This window comes from Coptis chinensis, chromosome 2 (assembly GCF_015680905.1).
Source record: "Coptis chinensis isolate HL-2020 chromosome 2, ASM1568090v1, whole genome shotgun sequence".
Lineage (NCBI taxonomy): Eukaryota > Viridiplantae > Streptophyta > Magnoliopsida > Ranunculales > Ranunculaceae > Coptis > Coptis chinensis.
In genome coordinates this window covers 109976712-109995454 of record NC_141457.1, presented here as the reverse complement: position 1 = coordinate 109995454, position 18743 = coordinate 109976712, and the positions used below count along the sequence as shown (strand labels likewise).

Below are 18743 nucleotides of genomic sequence, written 5' to 3'. Positions count from 1 at the left end.
GACACGTCATTTTCCGTTAGCACACATAGGCAGCCGTTTGTACACATAGGCAAATCTTCTAACGGAACTACACCGGTGGCCCAAACTGATACAAAAAAGAAAGGTCATGGCCCAATTTGCTCAAAAAAAAAGTTTTTGGCCCAAATTGATAAAACTAGCAAAGTTCATGATACTAAACGACCATTTTTTCGAGTATTACACGATTAGAACTTATGGAGAGAGCAATTTTGAGTATGATACAAATTTGTCTTCTGCCATAACTCCATGACGCACGGTTCTTGGCTGCTAACATTATTGAATACCCTTGAGAACTATTGGTCTGTATCTGTCTTTATACCATCAAGTCATCAACCAGATTGAAGTCAAGACTGAACAGTACATTGTAAGAGAAGGATGAGTAACACTTGACATAAATTAGTATTACAATTCAAACGTAGTAGATGCAATACATTATACACCATCATCACAAGTTTTAAAATACGATTACTGAATATTACGAGTTTCGAAACGATTTCTTCCCTTAAATCATCTGTTGTTTATTGTGTTGTTGTTCTGATTTGCCGAACCAGATTGCGGACCCTGTAGAAACTAATTGGTGTGTCAATGGATCTGGGCTTGGACTTTGCGTTTTTCTAAAGCTATCTGTAAATTCCAAACGGTGCTTATATTTCTTAACTGGGCTGGGATTTGGACTTTGTTTTACAAATATTAGTATACTGATATGCAGTGGGGGTGTGAGCAGAGAGGGAGAGTGGAGAGAGAGAGATTGAGAGGGCGTGAAGAGGGAGAGAATGAAAAGGAGAGACGAGGAATGAGAACAAACAGAAACCAACCAAATGACTTTTTTGTCCGCCATAGCCCCCCTCCGCCCAGAATGTTCATTCCGCTCACTTGACCAGAACGTTCGCTCCGCTCCAATGTTCACGATTCCGAACGAAACGTCGGAATTCCGGTGGATATTTCGGTTTTTCAAAAAAACGAAATGGCATCGAAACGAGTTACTCCGGAATGTATCACTGGTGGCATTTTCGGTAAATAACTTATTATTCGACGGCAAATAACGAAAACTATCCGAATACATCTCAAAATCGACAATACCAAACAGTTCACTCAAAAAAAAATTCTCTCTCCCAAAAAACTATTCACCAGAGTAATCGGAGCATGGATATTTTCTACTTTCCAATTTCTAAATCTAAAAGGTAAGAATTTATTTTTTTCCATTTAAATTTTGAAAAATCTAAATACTTTGAAAAATATACAAAGAATTATCCACCATTCTTTATAAAGCTTTTATCTTTCACATTATTTCCCACTGTTATGTGATTCACTTTATTTTTAATTTGTTCAGTAATTCATAATTCTACTTTTGATTCTGCTTTTTATAATGAATCTAGATATAGATGTAAAGTAATTTTTTTGTGCTCTGCTAACCTGTCGAGAAAGATATATCATTATTGTAAACACTTGGAAATTGTACGATCCATGAATTTCTAAAATTAACTGATTAATATTCTAAATCAACAAACACAGATGGCTATATATGATTAATAGTGCCATTATGCTATTGCCTACTCTTGAGAATTCATTCTGACTCTGATCTACCTATGCTTTAAAATGAATCAATGATTAGAGCAGTTGTTAATCTTTGGATTTAAATGTTATGGACTTATGGTGTATACCATGGATCATTTATTGATTGATTGAATAGCATGGAAGCTACTGTAATCTGTGAGGTGTTAAAGCTGCATGAAACCATATGCATAATTTATTAAGGAAAGAGTTGGCCATGAGAAAGGGAAAGCTTAAGATCCTGAGCAGCAAAATTAAGCATTTTTTAATGGACATTGGATGAAAGAGTCCAACACTCCATGCCTCCAAGGTTTTGCAACTTGTGATACATATATTAAAGTGGTGGTTGCTTAGAATGTAAGATTAAATGGGATATAATGTTACTTGTGAGTATTACTCAGTGACTAATAATATTTTCTTTGTGATTCTCTGCTATCTAAGTAAGGACTAGCAATTCAATAAGTTTTATATACCTACAGAATCCAAGATTAATATGCCCAAATTCTTTTGGTTAGCACTCACGAAGTTTCTTTGGTACTCCTCTAGCATGGAATGGATGGAAAGACGAGAGAAGAGTCCGATACCACAAAAGCGGCTGACTGCCGAGATCGGTAGCTTTCTCTCATTCGTTCTTTTCCAGAGACGGATTGTGCTTTGGAGCTAGCTCTCGGTCACCCAGAGTGGTTCCTCAAACCCAATCCTTGGACTCCCTCAACTTGCACTCATTACAATCGATTTGGTCATCTTTCCTCCCCGAGTTGTTGGTGGATCAACTTGTCCTAGGCGGATTCGTCAGCTAGGTATAGTGCCTCCTTCCCAATGAAAGGAAGGCCTTTCTCATAGTGAGTAACCTGTGCTTTTTAGTTCGGCAGAAATGGGATCCATTGAGTTGAAATGTCGTATGCTTCTGCTCGGCTTCTTCAGCAGAGGGTAGTTAAGATAAGAGGAAAGCGGGAATCTTTTTGACCAAAATCAGGATGAGTAGCCCAGGACTACTTAACCAATCTTGAAGTGGGCAGGCTCATGGACCACTTACTCCTGGCCTTGTGATCAACTTGATTCGATTCGTTTTTGTTTCATTCGTTTCTGTTTCATTGAAAAATATACTTGTAAACTAATTTTCAAAAAATTTGGAAGTCGCTTGGGAAAAAAATGGACCTAAGACATGAAAAAAAATTGACTTGACTACTTGGTAATTTGTATTTTTAATTTTTATTTGTTGGTTAAAATTTAACCAACAAATTGATTTGCAATTTAATTAAAATTCCATTAAATATTTATTTGTTTAAAATTAATTGCTCATGTATTTTTATTTCATTTTCATTTTTATTTAATGTTTAAATGAACATAAATGATAAAATATGAATAAAAAACATTTTAATTCCGGCCATGTATAATTTTCCTGTGAATATGAGAACCTTGCAAATTTTGATACACCACTCGGAATTCCGATGATTTCGGAATCGTGAACTATGCTCCGCTCACATGATTAACGGGCTTGGGCTTTGCGTTTTTCTTAAGCTTAGTCTATAAAAGAACTGTTTGGACTATTATCTGAAAACAAAATAAATAAGAGCACCATACATCTCGCGCACCATAGATATTAGCCAATAAATAAACTGAAGCTTAAAAACAAGGTATGGTAAGTCTTTTATGAGAGAAACAGCAACAAATTCTAGAAAAAAAAATTCTTCAGTCGTTGACGACGAGAGAGAAGAAAGTCATAGGGTAAAACCATGGTATTATTATTATTATATTCTTGTTATAACTTCCTCTTTTCTAAAGCCATAGATAAACATTGTGATAAACAAATTGAAATTCGTCAATTATTGCTATCAGTTTTTTGGAAGGTTAAAATTTGAACACAAACATATATCCGTGCAAATTCACGATCACTATGCCGATGCTTACTCGTCTGGTTCTTGGGAAGTTCTCATAGTGCAAGCAGGATAGTCAGCAATTTCGAGAATTCTGGGTTCGAATAATGGTAAATATATACATGTAATTCGCCTTTTGATTTGTAATTAACAAGTTCATTTTTCTTCCCTTTTTTTTTTTTTAATAGATAGTTGGTATAGTATAACTGATTGTATTTTAGAAACAATCAAGTGTAAGAAATAGATGTAACATGGAGCTGCCCCTCCTTAAAAGATGAGATTTCATGCATAAGAGGTGTTTTTCTTGGAATCCACAAATAATCTTGTGTGTTGGGAAGGGATGCTCCATCACTATTCATCATCTAATATTCGAATGTATTTGAACCTCCTTGCATGTTAAGTTTTAGATTCAAAGAAAATACAGTTATTTGCTAGGACTTTTAATGATCTTTTGTACCATCGATGATCCCCAGTTCATTACATTATCCCGCCTGAAAATGGACTCGAGTTGTGTCATGAAGCAGAATTTGGAAAACAGAGGCAGCATTTTCACACAAGAAAATCTACCACGATTCTGGTCCGTGGTCACATTTCAATTCAGATAGTCTTTCATATGTATGTATTGACATGTCATTTTACTTATTACTTTAAGTAGGTAATTGAACTATATAATGGTCGTAGTTTACAAATTAATGCTGTATAAATCATGCGATTTTTATAATAACCTCACAAGCCCATGATACTGGCATTCTCATGCTCTAGGCATAAGAATATTGTTACGTATGCATTCATGAATTATGGGGAGAGCAAGCAAATCTGGTTATACTCACACTTGCTTCTATTGAAGACGTTAGAGTAAATAAGAGCTTCCAGACTGATTGTCTTTGCATATATTTTCATTATTTTGTTAGTGGCATTGTCGATATTGATGAACTATCTGGTTTGCAGACCCTTGTACTAGATAAAAGAGATGACATAGAAGAGATATGCCGACTAAGGTATGTCATTGACATCGATTAATCATTGCAATAGATCTAATTTTTAATGGTGTTATGGAAATTGTATGTTTGGATCTTCCCATTTTGAATTTGGCTTTTGTTTTGTTAGGGATGAGGGAGTCTTTATCACTTCATCTGTCCAGCTCTGGTAGAAGCCTTTCTTTATCCACATAGTAGTATATGTGTACGTATTAAGCTCAGCATATTTTACTGAATTTGTTACTACATGATGCAAAAGAAATTTATGTTTATATGTTGATTATGTCTTATCCTGATATGAATTATGTAATATGTGGCATATAAAATTCTGCTTATGCTTCACTTATAGATGCAACTGAAATCAGAGGGTCAGTGGGATTTCCACGTGGTGGAAAAATTTCACTGTTTGGTTTATCAATATCTTGGGTTGGACTAACTTGTTCTTAACTGGTTAGCATTTGAGCTTTCTCTAAGCTTGAATTTAGGCCTACCATCACAAGGTCTCACTCTTGTAGATTCTCTCTTTCTTTTAAACACATCAAACCTTGGCCTATGTTTTGATTAGTGTTTTTTTTTTTTGAAACTCTTAATATTATGTTGTCTGGACTCTGGTTTTTCTTTTCATATTATTTGCTGTTTAATTCTTACTATACTCATCGTTTTCAGGTATTTTATTATTTTCTAAATTTAACTTGTTTTATTTTATTTTTGCTCTAAAGTGTGTCTTGGGCTTGTAAGGAAATTATTCACGAGTATGACTTACTGGGCAGTAAAAAAAATACCATGCACTAGGAAGTGTTTGTGAATGTATTCTCCACTCTTGTGACTTATTCTGCGGAAGAATTCATAGCAGGGGGGGGGCGTGGAGAAATTTCACTTTGCAATTGACTTTTCTACTTATTGAAAGTTTCTTTAAATCAAGCGAGACTTACTCGTTATATTCTTCTCAATCAGTTGAGCACACCAAAGTTTTCAAAATTTCCCAGGTCCCACTTCCTACACGCTTTAACATGGCACCATGCCACCATGTTCCTACATATTTTATTTCTTCATAAAAAGCTTCATAACTCATATCGTGTTGTTGGCAGCTTGTCTTCTTGAGTTTTTAGCTCTTATTGTGCCCATGGATTTACCTGTTGATGTATTTCTGTAAATAAAGCTTAACATATATTTTATTTTACTTTTAAGGGTGTTCTTGGTTGTATGGAGGATATTTATAGGTAAGTCTCACTTTGATGTAGAAAAACTGCATGTGGTAGGAAACATTTGCGTAGGTATTCTCCACGCTTGTGAATTGTTCTATGGAAAATTCATTGTGCGAGAGGCGTGGAGACGTGTCACTTGGCAGTTGACTTTCCTACTTCATGGAAGTTCTTTTGCATCAAGTGAGAGTTACTCATTAAAATTCTCTCAACTAGTCGAAAAATCCAAAGTTTTCAAAATTTCTTGGTTCCTACATCCAATCCTTAGAATGTATTTTCTCATTTGGGTTCTTTGTTTGAAAAGGTTACATATCATGTTGTTTGCGGCTTTTTTCCTTGATTTATTTATTGTTAAGTTCTTATTCCACATGATTTTGTGGTGTTTATCTTATTTTTCAGATTAAAACCTCCTCTTTTATTCTACTCTTTAAGAATGTCTTTAGCTAAAAGGAGGGCATTGAGGATATTTGTCAGTTTGTCTCACTTGGCTGTAGAAATATTATGTACAGTAGGTAGCGTTTGCGAAGGTTTTCTCCATGCTTGTGAATTCATGCAGGAGGGGCGTGGAGAAATTTTACTTGGCAATTGACTTTTGTATTTTGTGGGATTTTGTTTTTTTTACCAAGTGATATGTGTTCGTTAATATTCTCTCTATCAGTTACAAACATCAAAATTTTCAAAATATCTTGATCGACAAATAATACGAAAAAAAATTAAAAAAATAAAATACTGTCAAAACCAAATTCATCCCCATATCAATTCCTTGATTAGCCCCCTCATCTTAAAACCTTTCAACTTCTTTTCCCACTTCTACAGATCAACCATACAATAGTTGGTATGGGTATTATGTACTATATACATAGAAAGGCATGGGGTTGGGTTTGAGGGCCCCTCACTGCTCACATATTTGTTTAACAAATTAAAGGCATGATGCTGCATTTTCTTATAAGGCAATGCAAGCAAGTTCAAACTGGAAACCAATCTTCTATGTTTGTAGTTCTTGGCAAACAGGGAGTAGTGAGACTTGGTGTAGAAACAAGTGGAAATTGTTGATTGAACTTGCGAGGCACTAATTCAAACCTTCCTGAATGCTCTCTATGCCTATTAACTCCCCATCTTCTTAATGGTGCCTTGTTCTTCCTTCTTGTTGACCTTTTTTGTCAGTCCTATGCTGGTGATGAATATGTTCCCATCTCCTCTTTCTTGGGCGATACAGTGATAGAGACCCTCACCACTTCAGCAGGTTCAATGGGGGAAGTAGAACAGGAAATTGCCTACAAGGGCATTCTTTCTAATCTCTCACTCATTCTTTATAAAAGAGATTAGACCCTTATATATAGTAATATACTATACTACAAGAAATAAAGAAAATCATTTACCATAATTCAAAAAATAAACACAAACAAAAATACTTTTACTCCAATAGTTGAAGAATATTGACTTCATATAAAAACATACCTTTGTGGACATAATTTACATTAGACTTAAAACTCATTTAAATCTTAAGTAGGGCTCCAACAGTGATGCCCTCGTCTTCCTAGACAACTTGGATTTGAAATTTGAAAGTTCTTATAAAAACAAATTTATATTTGTGGTAAGCCATTCCTATCATTTTGGAAGAAAAGATGTTTTCTATTTTGAAATTTGAAAGTTCTTATACAAATTTAATTTGTGGTATTCCTATTGTTTCTATTTTAAAATGAATATACTGTATTTTAAAAATGAATGTGAAAGCTAACTCCCAAAGACCGCGTCCAAAAAATAGTTCTTGGGAATGGTTGGTCTGAATACTGAACTCGTGATTTGAAGCCCAAGTTGGAAAGGGCCTTCTCTGTGCAGGATGTCGTGATACTAATTGTTGCATTTCCTTGTGGCTACTGCATTAATGTTCAACATTGCTTTGTAGCCTTATAACAGATCTATGCTAATTTTGCAGAATCGAAGCATGAGCTTCATATTTGTGACAATGCAGAAAGTGGTGAAGCTGAACACACACTGCCAAGGAGATAGGTTCAAAGTCTGAATGTTTGTGTGAGGGGTTCTCTTCATTTCTGGTGCTTCCGCTAGGTACTTTTGTGTCTTTTGTTCTTCTAGGTAGAGCAATATATTCCAGTCCCAATTTTTAGAATTCTTATGTTGTTCAAATGTTTAAAAGCAATTGGTGCTTTTAAAATTCTATGTACTCCATTAGATGGAATAGTTAACAGTACCAAAGTCGTTTTGTTGGTGTCACTATAAAATGAATATTTTTGCTCTGAGACATGAATGGAGTCCTACACTCCTGCTATCTGTGAGCTTCCCATTTGACTGGGAACTCCCCAACCATCTGATAGTCGTGATGGTGAGCTTACACCCATTATAGCCTTACTAACCTAGATTGTTTAGATTATCGAAAAAAAAAACTAGATTGTTTCTTGTAAGGAAAATTTACAAGTAGCATGAATCCAGCGAATGTAGACCATAGAACTATGAGAAAAGTAATATAATCCTGAAACCATTCATACAATTTGAATTTATTTACAGGTCTTGTGAGGTCCTCAAGAAGCATTTGTTGGGTAAGTTGCGGAAACGGTTAAGGACAAATATTATAATATCCAACCTTGTGGCTTGTCTAGGAATATCATACAAATGCTTCTGACTGTTCTATCTCAAGGAGTATCAATGGAACCTCGGTCCACTGCTACAGTGTCTCTTGAAGAAAGCAAACAAACACATACAACCAACTCGACTTAAAACTAAAGGAAAAAGGTTGTGCTATTGTCAAAACTGTTTCCTGTTATCCTAAGTGGTGTATGTTTGTTTGGACTTTGGACACCGATTTCTTTATTTTTAAGCCTTTGCTTATGCCGTTTAAACTCCCTTAATATTTGTACCAAACCTCAAGAAACGGAAGAGTTTTCGCATTACTTCGCGTACTGGTTGCATGTCCTTGTCTTTGCGCTCTCCAAATTGAGGCTGCGTGAAAATGAGGCAACAAGGACTGCCGCCCATATCTCCTGAACAAACTTCAATACAACTAATTTTCCTGATATTCCAAGTTATTCTAGAAAAATGATTATTGTTGCACCCTGGCCCCTGGGAGCTTTTGGTTCGGTCGAGAAAATGGGACCTTTCTTTAAGTCATGTGATGATGATATAGGTTGCGAATGACAAGAAGGGTGTTTATGTTGATCTCAGCTCCAAGGGTGTAGATGATATGGCCAATGCAACGTGCTGGGATGTGCCCAGAGCTTGAGATGGAATTATTGGCTATTGGTTGGATGCACATAAGATATCATCATTGCCAAGGTGGGTTTAGTACAAGTGAAGATATCATCTAATAGAAAGAACAGCAAAACGTACGCAGAATTTAAGAGTGGTTCCATTCGTAAGTCGTCATTCACAAGCATGGTTCTAATTTCTGTGGTCCCTTAAGAGATTCTCTAGTGCTGGAGATGTGAACGTCACGAACATTTAATTTGCTGTTACCCTCGGAGACTACAAGTCGTCCACCATGGAACAACATGCGCTGGAAGCCTGAAACAGTGGAAACCCCTTGCATTTGCAGCTGTAATTCTGTAAGACTGTAGATGAATCCAATAACGAAAAATATTATGAAGTCATTGCTTCATAGGTCTACCGTCTACCTTCCACTTAATTATCCACGAGATTATTACAACTCTGGTTGGTTGGTTGATTGATTCTAGCCGTTCTGTTACGATTTACGAATCCTATTTCTTTTATATATTGATCACTAGAAACAGTTAGGTGCGCCTACTTGTTAGGTAGATCACATCATGTTATCCTTATTTATGTTGCGTCCATTTCATCCAGAGAGTTCCCACCAACAGATTTGTTATGGTTTTGGTACAAATCGACCTTAGTATCAATCATAGAGATTCATAATTCACAAACAGCTTTATACATTGGTGACAAACTCAACAACTTCACGCATCTAACCCAAATTATACTCATAATTACATATACTTTTCTTTTTAAATCACAATCATTTCCATTGACAACCCAGTGAGATACATTGCCCTTAATCCGTTATAAAGACCTACAAAGAAACATGATAAAACCTCACTGAAGTTGCCACAAATACACAATAGAAAGAGTTAAATAAGCTGCATTCATTTCTTGTCTTGTAGTTGTGTCTATGTGCATGTGGTATCGTGGCGAACAAACATTAGAAATTCAAACAGAAGCAGTACTTGGCACTTGGAGAGGGTCTGAATCTGAGTATCTGACAACTGCCACTGAAAAGCTTTCAAAATATCTCCGAAACAAAGACAGGAAAAAGCAGACAAAAGCTTTAAAGCCCACCACCATTGCATATTAGCCTTTTAGTTTTGTTTTATTCTTTTTTTCTTGATCATCAGCATTTGTCATACAAAATTACAAACTCATGGGTGTATGATGCAGTACTTCCTTATCTATGCATTTCTTGACTTCTCTGTCTTATCTCTAGAGATCTAACATACCCAAATAGAGAAAATCTCTGAAGAACAAAAAGAAGATTGGGAGAGAAGAAATGGGTACATCATGCTTCTCTCTATCTATGGTTCTAATGTTAGTGTTAGTGATTACAGTTTCAGAACTGTTCATAAAGGGAGATTCAAGAACTCATTGGGGAGATACAGAAGTCTTAAAACAGCTGAAAAAGAGATTTGATCCTTCTTCAGTGACTCCTGGATCTTGTGTGAGCTCATGGGACTTCAAACTGGATCCATGTGACCACATCTATAGTGAACACTTCACTTGTGGATTCAGATGTGACATTGTTGTGTCTGAGAAAAGCCGAGTCACAGAAATCAGTCTAGACCGAGCTGGCTACACTGGTTCACTCTCTTCAGTATTTTGGAACTTACCTTACCTTGAAACTCTTGATCTTTCTGAGAATTTCTTCACTGGGTCAATCCCAAATTCTCTTTCTAAGCTCATTCATCTTCGTCGACTTGCGCTTTCAAGGAATTCCTTCACTGGAGCGATACCCGCTTCACTTGGGTCTCTTTCGAAGCTCGAAGAACTCTACCTCGACAACAATCATCTTCAAGGTCCAATTCCAGCTAGCTTCAATGGGTTATTGAGCTTACAAAGGTTAGAACTACAAGGAAACAACATTACAGGCCAGTTTCCCAACTTGGGTTCTTTGAAAAACCTGTTATTCGTAGACGCTAGTGATAATGCCATATCAGGTGAATTCCCAGCAACATTACCAGCTTCTCTGGTTGAGGTTTCTATAAGAAACAATTACTTACAAGGAAATCTCCCAGAAAATTTGGGAGATTTGGGTTATTTACAAGTAATGGATCTGAGTCATAATCAACTCAGTGGACCTGTTCCATCTATTTTATTCAATCACCCGTCTCTTCAACAACTCACTCTTTCTAACAACAGGTTCACAAATTTAGAAATGCCCATTACCATGGGTACCCAAAGTGAGCTAATAGCACTGGATCTGAGCAACAACGAGCTTCAAGGATTGTTACCATCATTCATGGGTATGATGTCAAAGTTATCAGCTTTATCAGTAGAGAACAACAGTTTAACTGGAATGATACCAACTACATATGCATTGAAAACTGTTTTCCCAGTAGCTGGTACTTCCCCATTTGCAAGATTATTGCTTGGTGGTAACTACTTGTTTGGACCAATTCCAGGTCCATTGTTGGGATTGAAACCTGGTTCGGCTGTAATAAGCTTGGTGGATAATTGTTTGTATAGATGTCCATCTATTTTCTTCTTCTGTCAAGGTAGAGTTCAGAAATCTGTAATGACTTGTAAGAGATTTGGTCCCATAATTCCTTGAAAATTTCTTTTTCAATGAATGAGATTTTAGATTTGTTATAATGTTAATACTTAATAGTTAATAGTAATAATGATGGATTGAAAAGCTCATTATGTGTGGAATTTGTTTGGTTTGGTTTTGGCCTTTTTAGACAGAAGAAGACAAGAACAACATCTCGCTATCTTAGTTCAGTAACTTCAGTCGTGAGTCGGATGATAAGGACTTTAGATTTGGTTTTAGGTGGTGATGGCGTTATGCTTAGCACGGGATTATCAATTTCAAGCTATCAGCACCTCCAAACACTTGGAAAAATCATAAATTAGATAAGGTTATAAATGGCAGAGACACCACTGAATTCTTTTATTTTTTTTCAAAAGTGACACACGTGAGTCATGGGTACTCATGTCTATGTCGCTGTTTTTATAGCTCGATAACTGACCCGAACCAAACCGATAAAAAATTATTTGGATTTTGGTACTGTTTTTATAGCCGCTGACCCGAACCAAACCAATAAAAAATTGTTTAGGGTTTGGTGCTGTTTTTATAGCTGGATAACCGATCCGAACTAAACCGATTAAAAGTTACTTGGGTTTTGGTATTTCAGTTTTGGTAATGGGTTCAATTTTGAGTTCCAGTACCCATCAGCCATGTACTTTCAGTACTTTAGTCTTTGGCCGTCGGTATGTAACATGATTCCATGCTTCTTAACCATCTTGTTATCACTTACCACTATCGGGTGGATCCAAAGTTGTTGTGTTAAAATATCTTAATAGCATTTGCACAAAAGAGCAGTGGACTGAGTTCATATTTCAGGTGAGACACCATCTCATATCTGTTGGAGTATCCCTCACATGAAGAGAGAAACGGAGCTGATTCTGTGTGAATATGTCGAGCGCTTTTCGCCGGAAGGCGCACCTACGCCGTGCGTCTTGGAAATCATTCCAAGTTTTGGTTGGCGCGACACAAGGCTCGGAGGAGGCGCACTCAAGCTCCGAGTAAGCGACTAAGGCCGGTTTCGATTTTCGTGGGCCTCACTACAGTAACCGCGAAATTTGTTTTTGATATAAAAACAAAATCAAGCTTTTGGAAAACCTAAGACTAAGAACCAAACAAAAACAAAGAGAAAAACCCAATCTTGAAAGCTATCAAGATTGAGAGATAACTTTTACAGAGATATAACCCTGTAAAGATATAAGAGTGATCTAGTAAGGTGAGAGACTGAAAGGAGAGATTGTAATCTTCCTTCCCACTTTATAAAAAACTGGCTCTTGTGGAAGTAGGCATCATTAGCCGAACCACGGTAAATCTTTGTGTTGTAGTTTGCCTTTACTGCTTTGCATTATTATTTGTTGTTGATAGTTGTTTAGCGAGTTGGGAATGTTAGTATAGGCTATAGTTGATATTTAGATTTTGTCCGGAGTTGAATTGTTTCCATATACGAGTTATCTGTGTAGTGGGGGAATCGATTGGTATTGGTATAATCCCCAACAAGTGGTATCAAAGCTTTGGTTAAAATAGCCTAGGGTGTTATCTGAATCTTGGTCAGAAGGTGTTTGACGAAATTCCTGAGAGGAGATTTGAGGTGAAATAACTTGTAGAGATGGACCATTCCGTGAACACTCGCATGATGAGTCTGAATAGGAATAACTACACCATCTGGAAAGTCAAGATGGAAGACTTGCTATACTGTAAGGACTTGGCACTTCCTATTGAGAATGAGGGAGTAAAACCATAAAAATCGATGAGGCCGAAGTGGAAAAAGCTTGTGACGATTTGGATACATTCGACACATGGATTGACGACAATGTCTTTCACTATGTGTCCCAAGAGATTACGACCTTCATCTGCGTGGAAGAAACTTCAAAGACCTTTATGAGAGGAAGCTCCGGTGGAAACAAAGTGCTAGTCGTTAAGAAGTTTGCGCAACCACGGTACCAAGAAAGTTCTTCAATGTCCGAAAGCATCTTAATGAAGTACATAATATCATCAATCGGATGCATTTGATGAAGATCAATTTGGGAGACGAAGTTGAGGCTTTGTTTCTATTAGGCTCTCTAACCGAAAAGTTGGGAGACATTAGTAGTTTCTCTACATGGAGCAGCCAAGGATGGAATTGTTACCATGGAGATGGCTACCATGTCTTTGTTGAATGAGGAGACTAGAAGGAGTGCAAGAAGCAGCTCCTCTCACTCAGAGATTCCTTTCTCAGAGAAACGGGGGAGAGGTAGAAACAGAAAACCATCTCGTTCTAGAGGTGATGACAGAAGTAAATCTAGGGGTGAAGCTAGAACTCCTAAGGCAGAGAGGCAATGTTACTATTGTGCCACCAAGGGCCACTTCGGATATGAGTCGCGGGAGACAATCAAGAGGGATGAGAAGAATAACTGTGTACATGAAGACATGGTGCAGAGGAACGGAAACACAGGCAGAGATACTATCGCACTAGTCGACAACCAAGTGGGAATTATGTCAGATTGTGGTGTGTGCTGTCTTAGTACCTCATGTCAGGATTCAGAGTGGGTGATAGATACAAGAGCATCCTATCACGTCACACCGCACAGGGGATTCTTCACTACCTACAACTGGGGTGAATACGGTGAAGTAAGGATGGGTAATAGTGGCATCTCGAAGATTATAGGCATTGGAGATGTTCATGTAGAAACCAATGTCGGCTACACCTTGACACTCAAGGATGTAAGACATGTCCCTGACATACGGCTAAGCCTAATTTCGGCTAAGAAATTAGATGACGATGGCTTTGTAAACTCGTTTGGTAACGGGGTATGGAAACTGAGCAAAGGTTCCATTGTAGCAGCCAGAGGAAAGAAAACTTGCTCTCTTTACAAAACACAGGCTAGTTTGTGTAAAGGAAAAAGCGAATCGCGCGTAAGAAGAAGCTTCATCCGAACCGCGTGGCACAAGAGACCGTGGTCACATGGGCATAAAAGGGATGGAAGTTCTTGCTAAGCAAAAGGCCGTGCCAGACATTAAAGGTACACATTTAAATACATGTACTCATTGTTTGGTAGGAAAGCAACACAGGGTGTCTTTCCAAAGATTCTCGTCTCACAGAAAGGACACTGTCCTTGAACTAGTATACATAGACTTATGTGGTCCTATGAGAGTAAAGTCCCACTAGGGAGCTTCGTACTTCTTGACATTCATTGATGATGCGTCAAGAAAGATATGGGCCTATAGTCTGAAGACCAAGATGAAGTACTTTTATGTGTTTGAGAAATTCCACAACATGGTGGAAAGAGAGACCGGAAGTTGTTGAAGTGTATTCGCCGGATAATGGGGGTGAGTACATTGGGCCATTTGAAGAGTATTGCCGAGTCATGGGATTAGTCATGAGCGCACCGTTCCCAAGACACCGCAAATGTAATGGAATAGCGAGAGAATGAACCGTACCATTGTAGAGAGGATGAGATGCATGCTATCTCACTCTAAGCTACCTATAAGCTCTTGGGTAGAAGCAATCGCGTCTGGTGTGCATGTGATCAACCCGTCATCGCAAAGCCTCAATAGTGATTATCCGAGGAGAGAGTATGGTCGCAGAGATGTTGATTATGGATACTTGAGGGTATTTGGGTGCGGGGCATTTGTGCATATTCCGGAAGGATGAGAGATCCAAGCTTGATGACAAAAGCCAAGCGGTGCATTTTTCGGGTTATGGAGATGAAAAGTTTGGTTACAAACTCTATGATCCGATTAACAAGAAGGTAATCGAAGTCGAGATGTTATGTTCTTAGAAGACCAAACCATAGCAGACTTTGAGGAGGGTGAGAAGCTACGAGGCTTTCACCAATGATCTTGTTGATTCAAACCGAAGTTCCCTACCGTGGAACGTCTAGAAAGGCATTGAGAATGCAGAGAACCATGAGTTTGAAGCTCATGATGAGAATCCTATTGCTCATGATGGGATAGAACCTATTGGTATAGAAGATGCATATAAGATGCATGAACCACCACCGTGAGCAAGCGTAGTGCATCCTCTGAAGGCACCGCCAGATGGGGCAAGGAGGTCCGACGAGGGAGACTAGCTTCAACCAGGTATCCACCACATAACGTCACGTGCTACTATCATCTGGTGGAGAACCTATGTACTATCAAGAGGCACTTGAAGGTACGCACAAAGAAAAGTGGTTGAAGGCCATGCATGACGAGATGGATTCTTTGCATAAGAATCACACTTATGAAGTTAGTTGAGAAACCCACGGGGAGAAAAGTTCTCAAGAATAAGTGGATATACAAAGTCAAGCATGAGGAGAACAATCCTCACCCAAGGCACAAAGCTTCGCCTTTGTGTGAAGGGATTCGGTCAAAGGAAAGAGATTGGCTTTGATGAGATTTTCTCTCTCAGAGTGAAAATGACTTCTATCCGGGTGGTATTGGGTATGGCCGCAAGTATGAACCTAGAGGTTGAGCAGCTAGATGTTAAGACAACTTTTCTTCATGGAGACCTTGAAGAAGATGTCTACATGGACCAGCCAGAGGGATTTGAGGTCAAAGGCAAGGAGCACCTAGTATGCAAGCTGATAAAGAGGTTGTATGGGTTGAAGCAAGCACCGAGACAGTGGTACATAAAGTTTGACTCCTTTATGGTGAAGCAAGGATACAAGAAGTCTGCTTCCGATCATTGTGCGTTTGTTCAGAGATTTCCAGATGGGGATTTCATAGTGCTATTACTGTATGTGGATGATATGTTGATAGTTGGCCCAAACATCAACAAGATATCCAAGCTGAAGAAAGACTTGAGTAAGTCATTTGAGATGAAGGATTTGGGTCAAGCAAAGCAGATACTTGGGATGCGGATCACTCGTGACAGAAAGAGTGAGAAGTTGTGGCTTTCTCAAGAAAGCTACATTGAGAAGGTGTTGAAGAGATTTAACATGGATCAAGCGAAGCCAGTCAGTTGTCCGCTTGGTGGCCAGTTCCGCATGACCAAAGAGATGTGTCCTAAGGGTGAGCATGAGCAGAGTCAGATGGAAAATATTCCTTATGCATCCGCAGTGGGCAATTTGATGTATGTCATGGTATGTACTAGACCGGATATTGCTTTTGCCGTTGGAGTTGTAAGCAGATTTCTGTCAAATCCGGGTAAAGAACATTGGGAAGGTGTTAAGTGGATATTGAGATATCTCAAGGGCACTTCCAAATCATGTTTGTACTTTGGTGGAAGTAAGCCCTTACTTGAAGGCTACAATCGATGCGCACATGGCGGCGTGATGTTGACTCGATGAAGTCTACCTCCGGTTATCCGTTACTTTTGCGGGGAGCGGTTTCTTGGCAATCTAAGTTGCAAAAGTGTGTTGCCCTCTCCACTACGTAAGCCGAGTATTGCGCACCAATCGAAAGTGTTGCAAAGAGATGCTATGGATGAAGAGGTTCTTCGACGAACTAACCAGGGCTAAAGCGTAAAACAGTTTGTAGTTCTATGTGATACCGTCGAGGCGCCATCCACTTGAGCAAGAATCCGAAGTTTTCATTCTAGATCCAAGCACATACACGCGTCGCGTATCATTGGATTAGAGAAGTACTCGAAGACAAGCATTTGTGTATCGAGAAGATCCATACCGATAAGAACGGGTCGGATATGATGACCAAAGTCTTATCAAAAGGTAAGTTTGATATTTGTTATGCTACCGCCGGAATGGTAGCAGACTCCTCCTGTTGATTTGGAAATTGCATGGAGGTATCCCCCCTCATTGTTCGGGAGGGGGAGATTGTTGGAGTTATCCCTCACATGAGGAGAGAAACGGAGCTGATTCTGCGTGAATATGTCAGAGCGCACCTACGCTCAGAGGAGGCGCACCTACGCTCGTGCCGTGAAATCATTCTAGTGTTTTGGGCGCGACCTGCGCTCAGAGGAGGCGAACCTGCGCTCTTGCGGTGGAAGCATTACAGTGTTTTGGGCGCACTCCGACTGAAAGGCGCACTGCCGCGGTTCCGATTTTCGTGGGCCTCGCTTCTAAGAATCGAAATTTGTTTTGATATAAAAACAAAATCAAGGTTTTGGAAAACCTAAGACTAAGAACCAGACAAAAACAAAGAGAAAAACCCAATCTTGAAAGCTATCAAGATTGAGAGATAACCTTTACGAGATACAACCCTAGAAGAGATAAGAGTGATCTAGTAAGGTAAAGAGACCGAAAAGGAGAGATTGTAATCTTCCTTCCCACTTTATAAAGAACCGCTCTTGTGGAAGTAGGCATCATTGGCGAACCACGGTAAATCTTTGTATTGTGGTTTGCCTTTACTGCTTTGCATTATTATTTGTTGTTGATAGTTGTTTAGCGAGTTGGGCATGTTAGTATAGGCTGTAGTTGATATTTAGATTTTGTCCGGAGTTGAATTGTTTCCATATACGAGTTATCTGTGTAGTGGGGGAATCGATTGGTATTGGTATAATCCCCAATAATATCTTTATGACTTGTGATGGGATCAAGAGTCTTTGGTTTGCTAACCCTATCAAATTGAGAGTTTAGTTTGTTTTTTTTTTTTTTTTTTTTTTTTTTTTTTTTTTTTATTTCTGATAAGTGACTTTTATTGAAATATGATAAACGTAAAGACAGTGAGAGAGAATCTCACCTACAGCAACACATTATTACAAAAAGCAGTGCACCCTACATAATGGGCATAAACTAATTCAGATTAGTCAACAGTAATAAAAAGTTTCCAATGGAGAACCAAGTCCCTAAACCTATAAACCTTTCTCTCTCGATAGATGGCAAGCCAATACCAAAGAAAATATTTCACCTCCAAGACAACTTGAGCAGGTGGAGTTTTCTTATGCCGAAAAGTCCGACCGTTCCTTAATCTCCACAACACCCAAATAGTTGCATACGGAACAAGTCTTCACAATTTAACACCGAAACTAGTCTCATTCTTTTTTGACCACCTTGCAAGTCATTGTTCAAAGGAGTCAGCGTGTGTTGGTCTTGGGAAAGAGAGTCCCACAGGTCACATTAAAATAAACCACACTTCCAAAGCAAAGGAACAATGAAAGGTTAAATGGGCCTCAAGAAAACCACACATAAAGCAAGTAGGTGAAATATGCATCCCTATGTGAGAGTGCCCCCAAGCATCGCTGACCAGAAAAAACAATCTTACATTGAGTGGAATTAGAACTTTTCATACGAGCTTCATGGGGAACTCTTGCACCACATAAACTTTGTCTATATTGTGCACCACCGTATATCCATAAGAAGTTTTAACTGAAATTACGCCGTCCTTGGTCTACTTCCAACGCCAAGTATCTATTTGATCAGTAAGTGATACGCTTAGATAGGAGGCTGGACAAATTGGCATATTGTTGTACCTCCCAATCATTACATGCCTTTCGAAT

At 38.5% G+C, this 18743-nt stretch overlaps 1 protein-coding gene and 1 long non-coding RNA gene across 4 annotated transcripts; both read left to right on the top strand.

Annotated features, from left to right (window-relative positions):
- The first annotated feature begins 3178 nt into the window (after positions 1 to 3178).
- LOC147520494 (uncharacterized) lies at positions 3179 to 7885 on the top strand. Of its 3 annotated transcripts, none has more exons than XR_015212649.1 (5): positions 3179 to 3297; positions 3409 to 3556; positions 4395 to 4444; positions 4554 to 4628; positions 7562 to 7885. It is a non-coding gene; the product is annotated as an uncharacterized LOC147520494 (long non-coding RNA). The 3 variants fall into 3 exon arrangements; XR_015212650.1 differs by lacking the exon at positions 3179 to 3297 and adding an exon at positions 3920 to 4061 and having other exon boundaries at positions 3315 to 3556; XR_015212648.1 differs by lacking the exon at positions 3179 to 3297 and having other exon boundaries at positions 3315 to 3556.
- Positions 7886 to 9432: 1547 nt separating this feature from the next.
- Positions 9433 to 11457, top strand: LOC147520493 (Leucine-rich repeat (LRR) family protein). The gene has a single exon (XM_086592034.1). The coding sequence runs from the start codon at positions 10139 to 10141 to the stop codon at positions 11414 to 11416; it is 1278 nt and encodes a 425-aa protein (XP_086448160.1). The 5' UTR covers positions 9433 to 10138; the 3' UTR covers positions 11417 to 11457.
- Positions 11458 to 18743: the final 7286 nt, after the last annotated feature.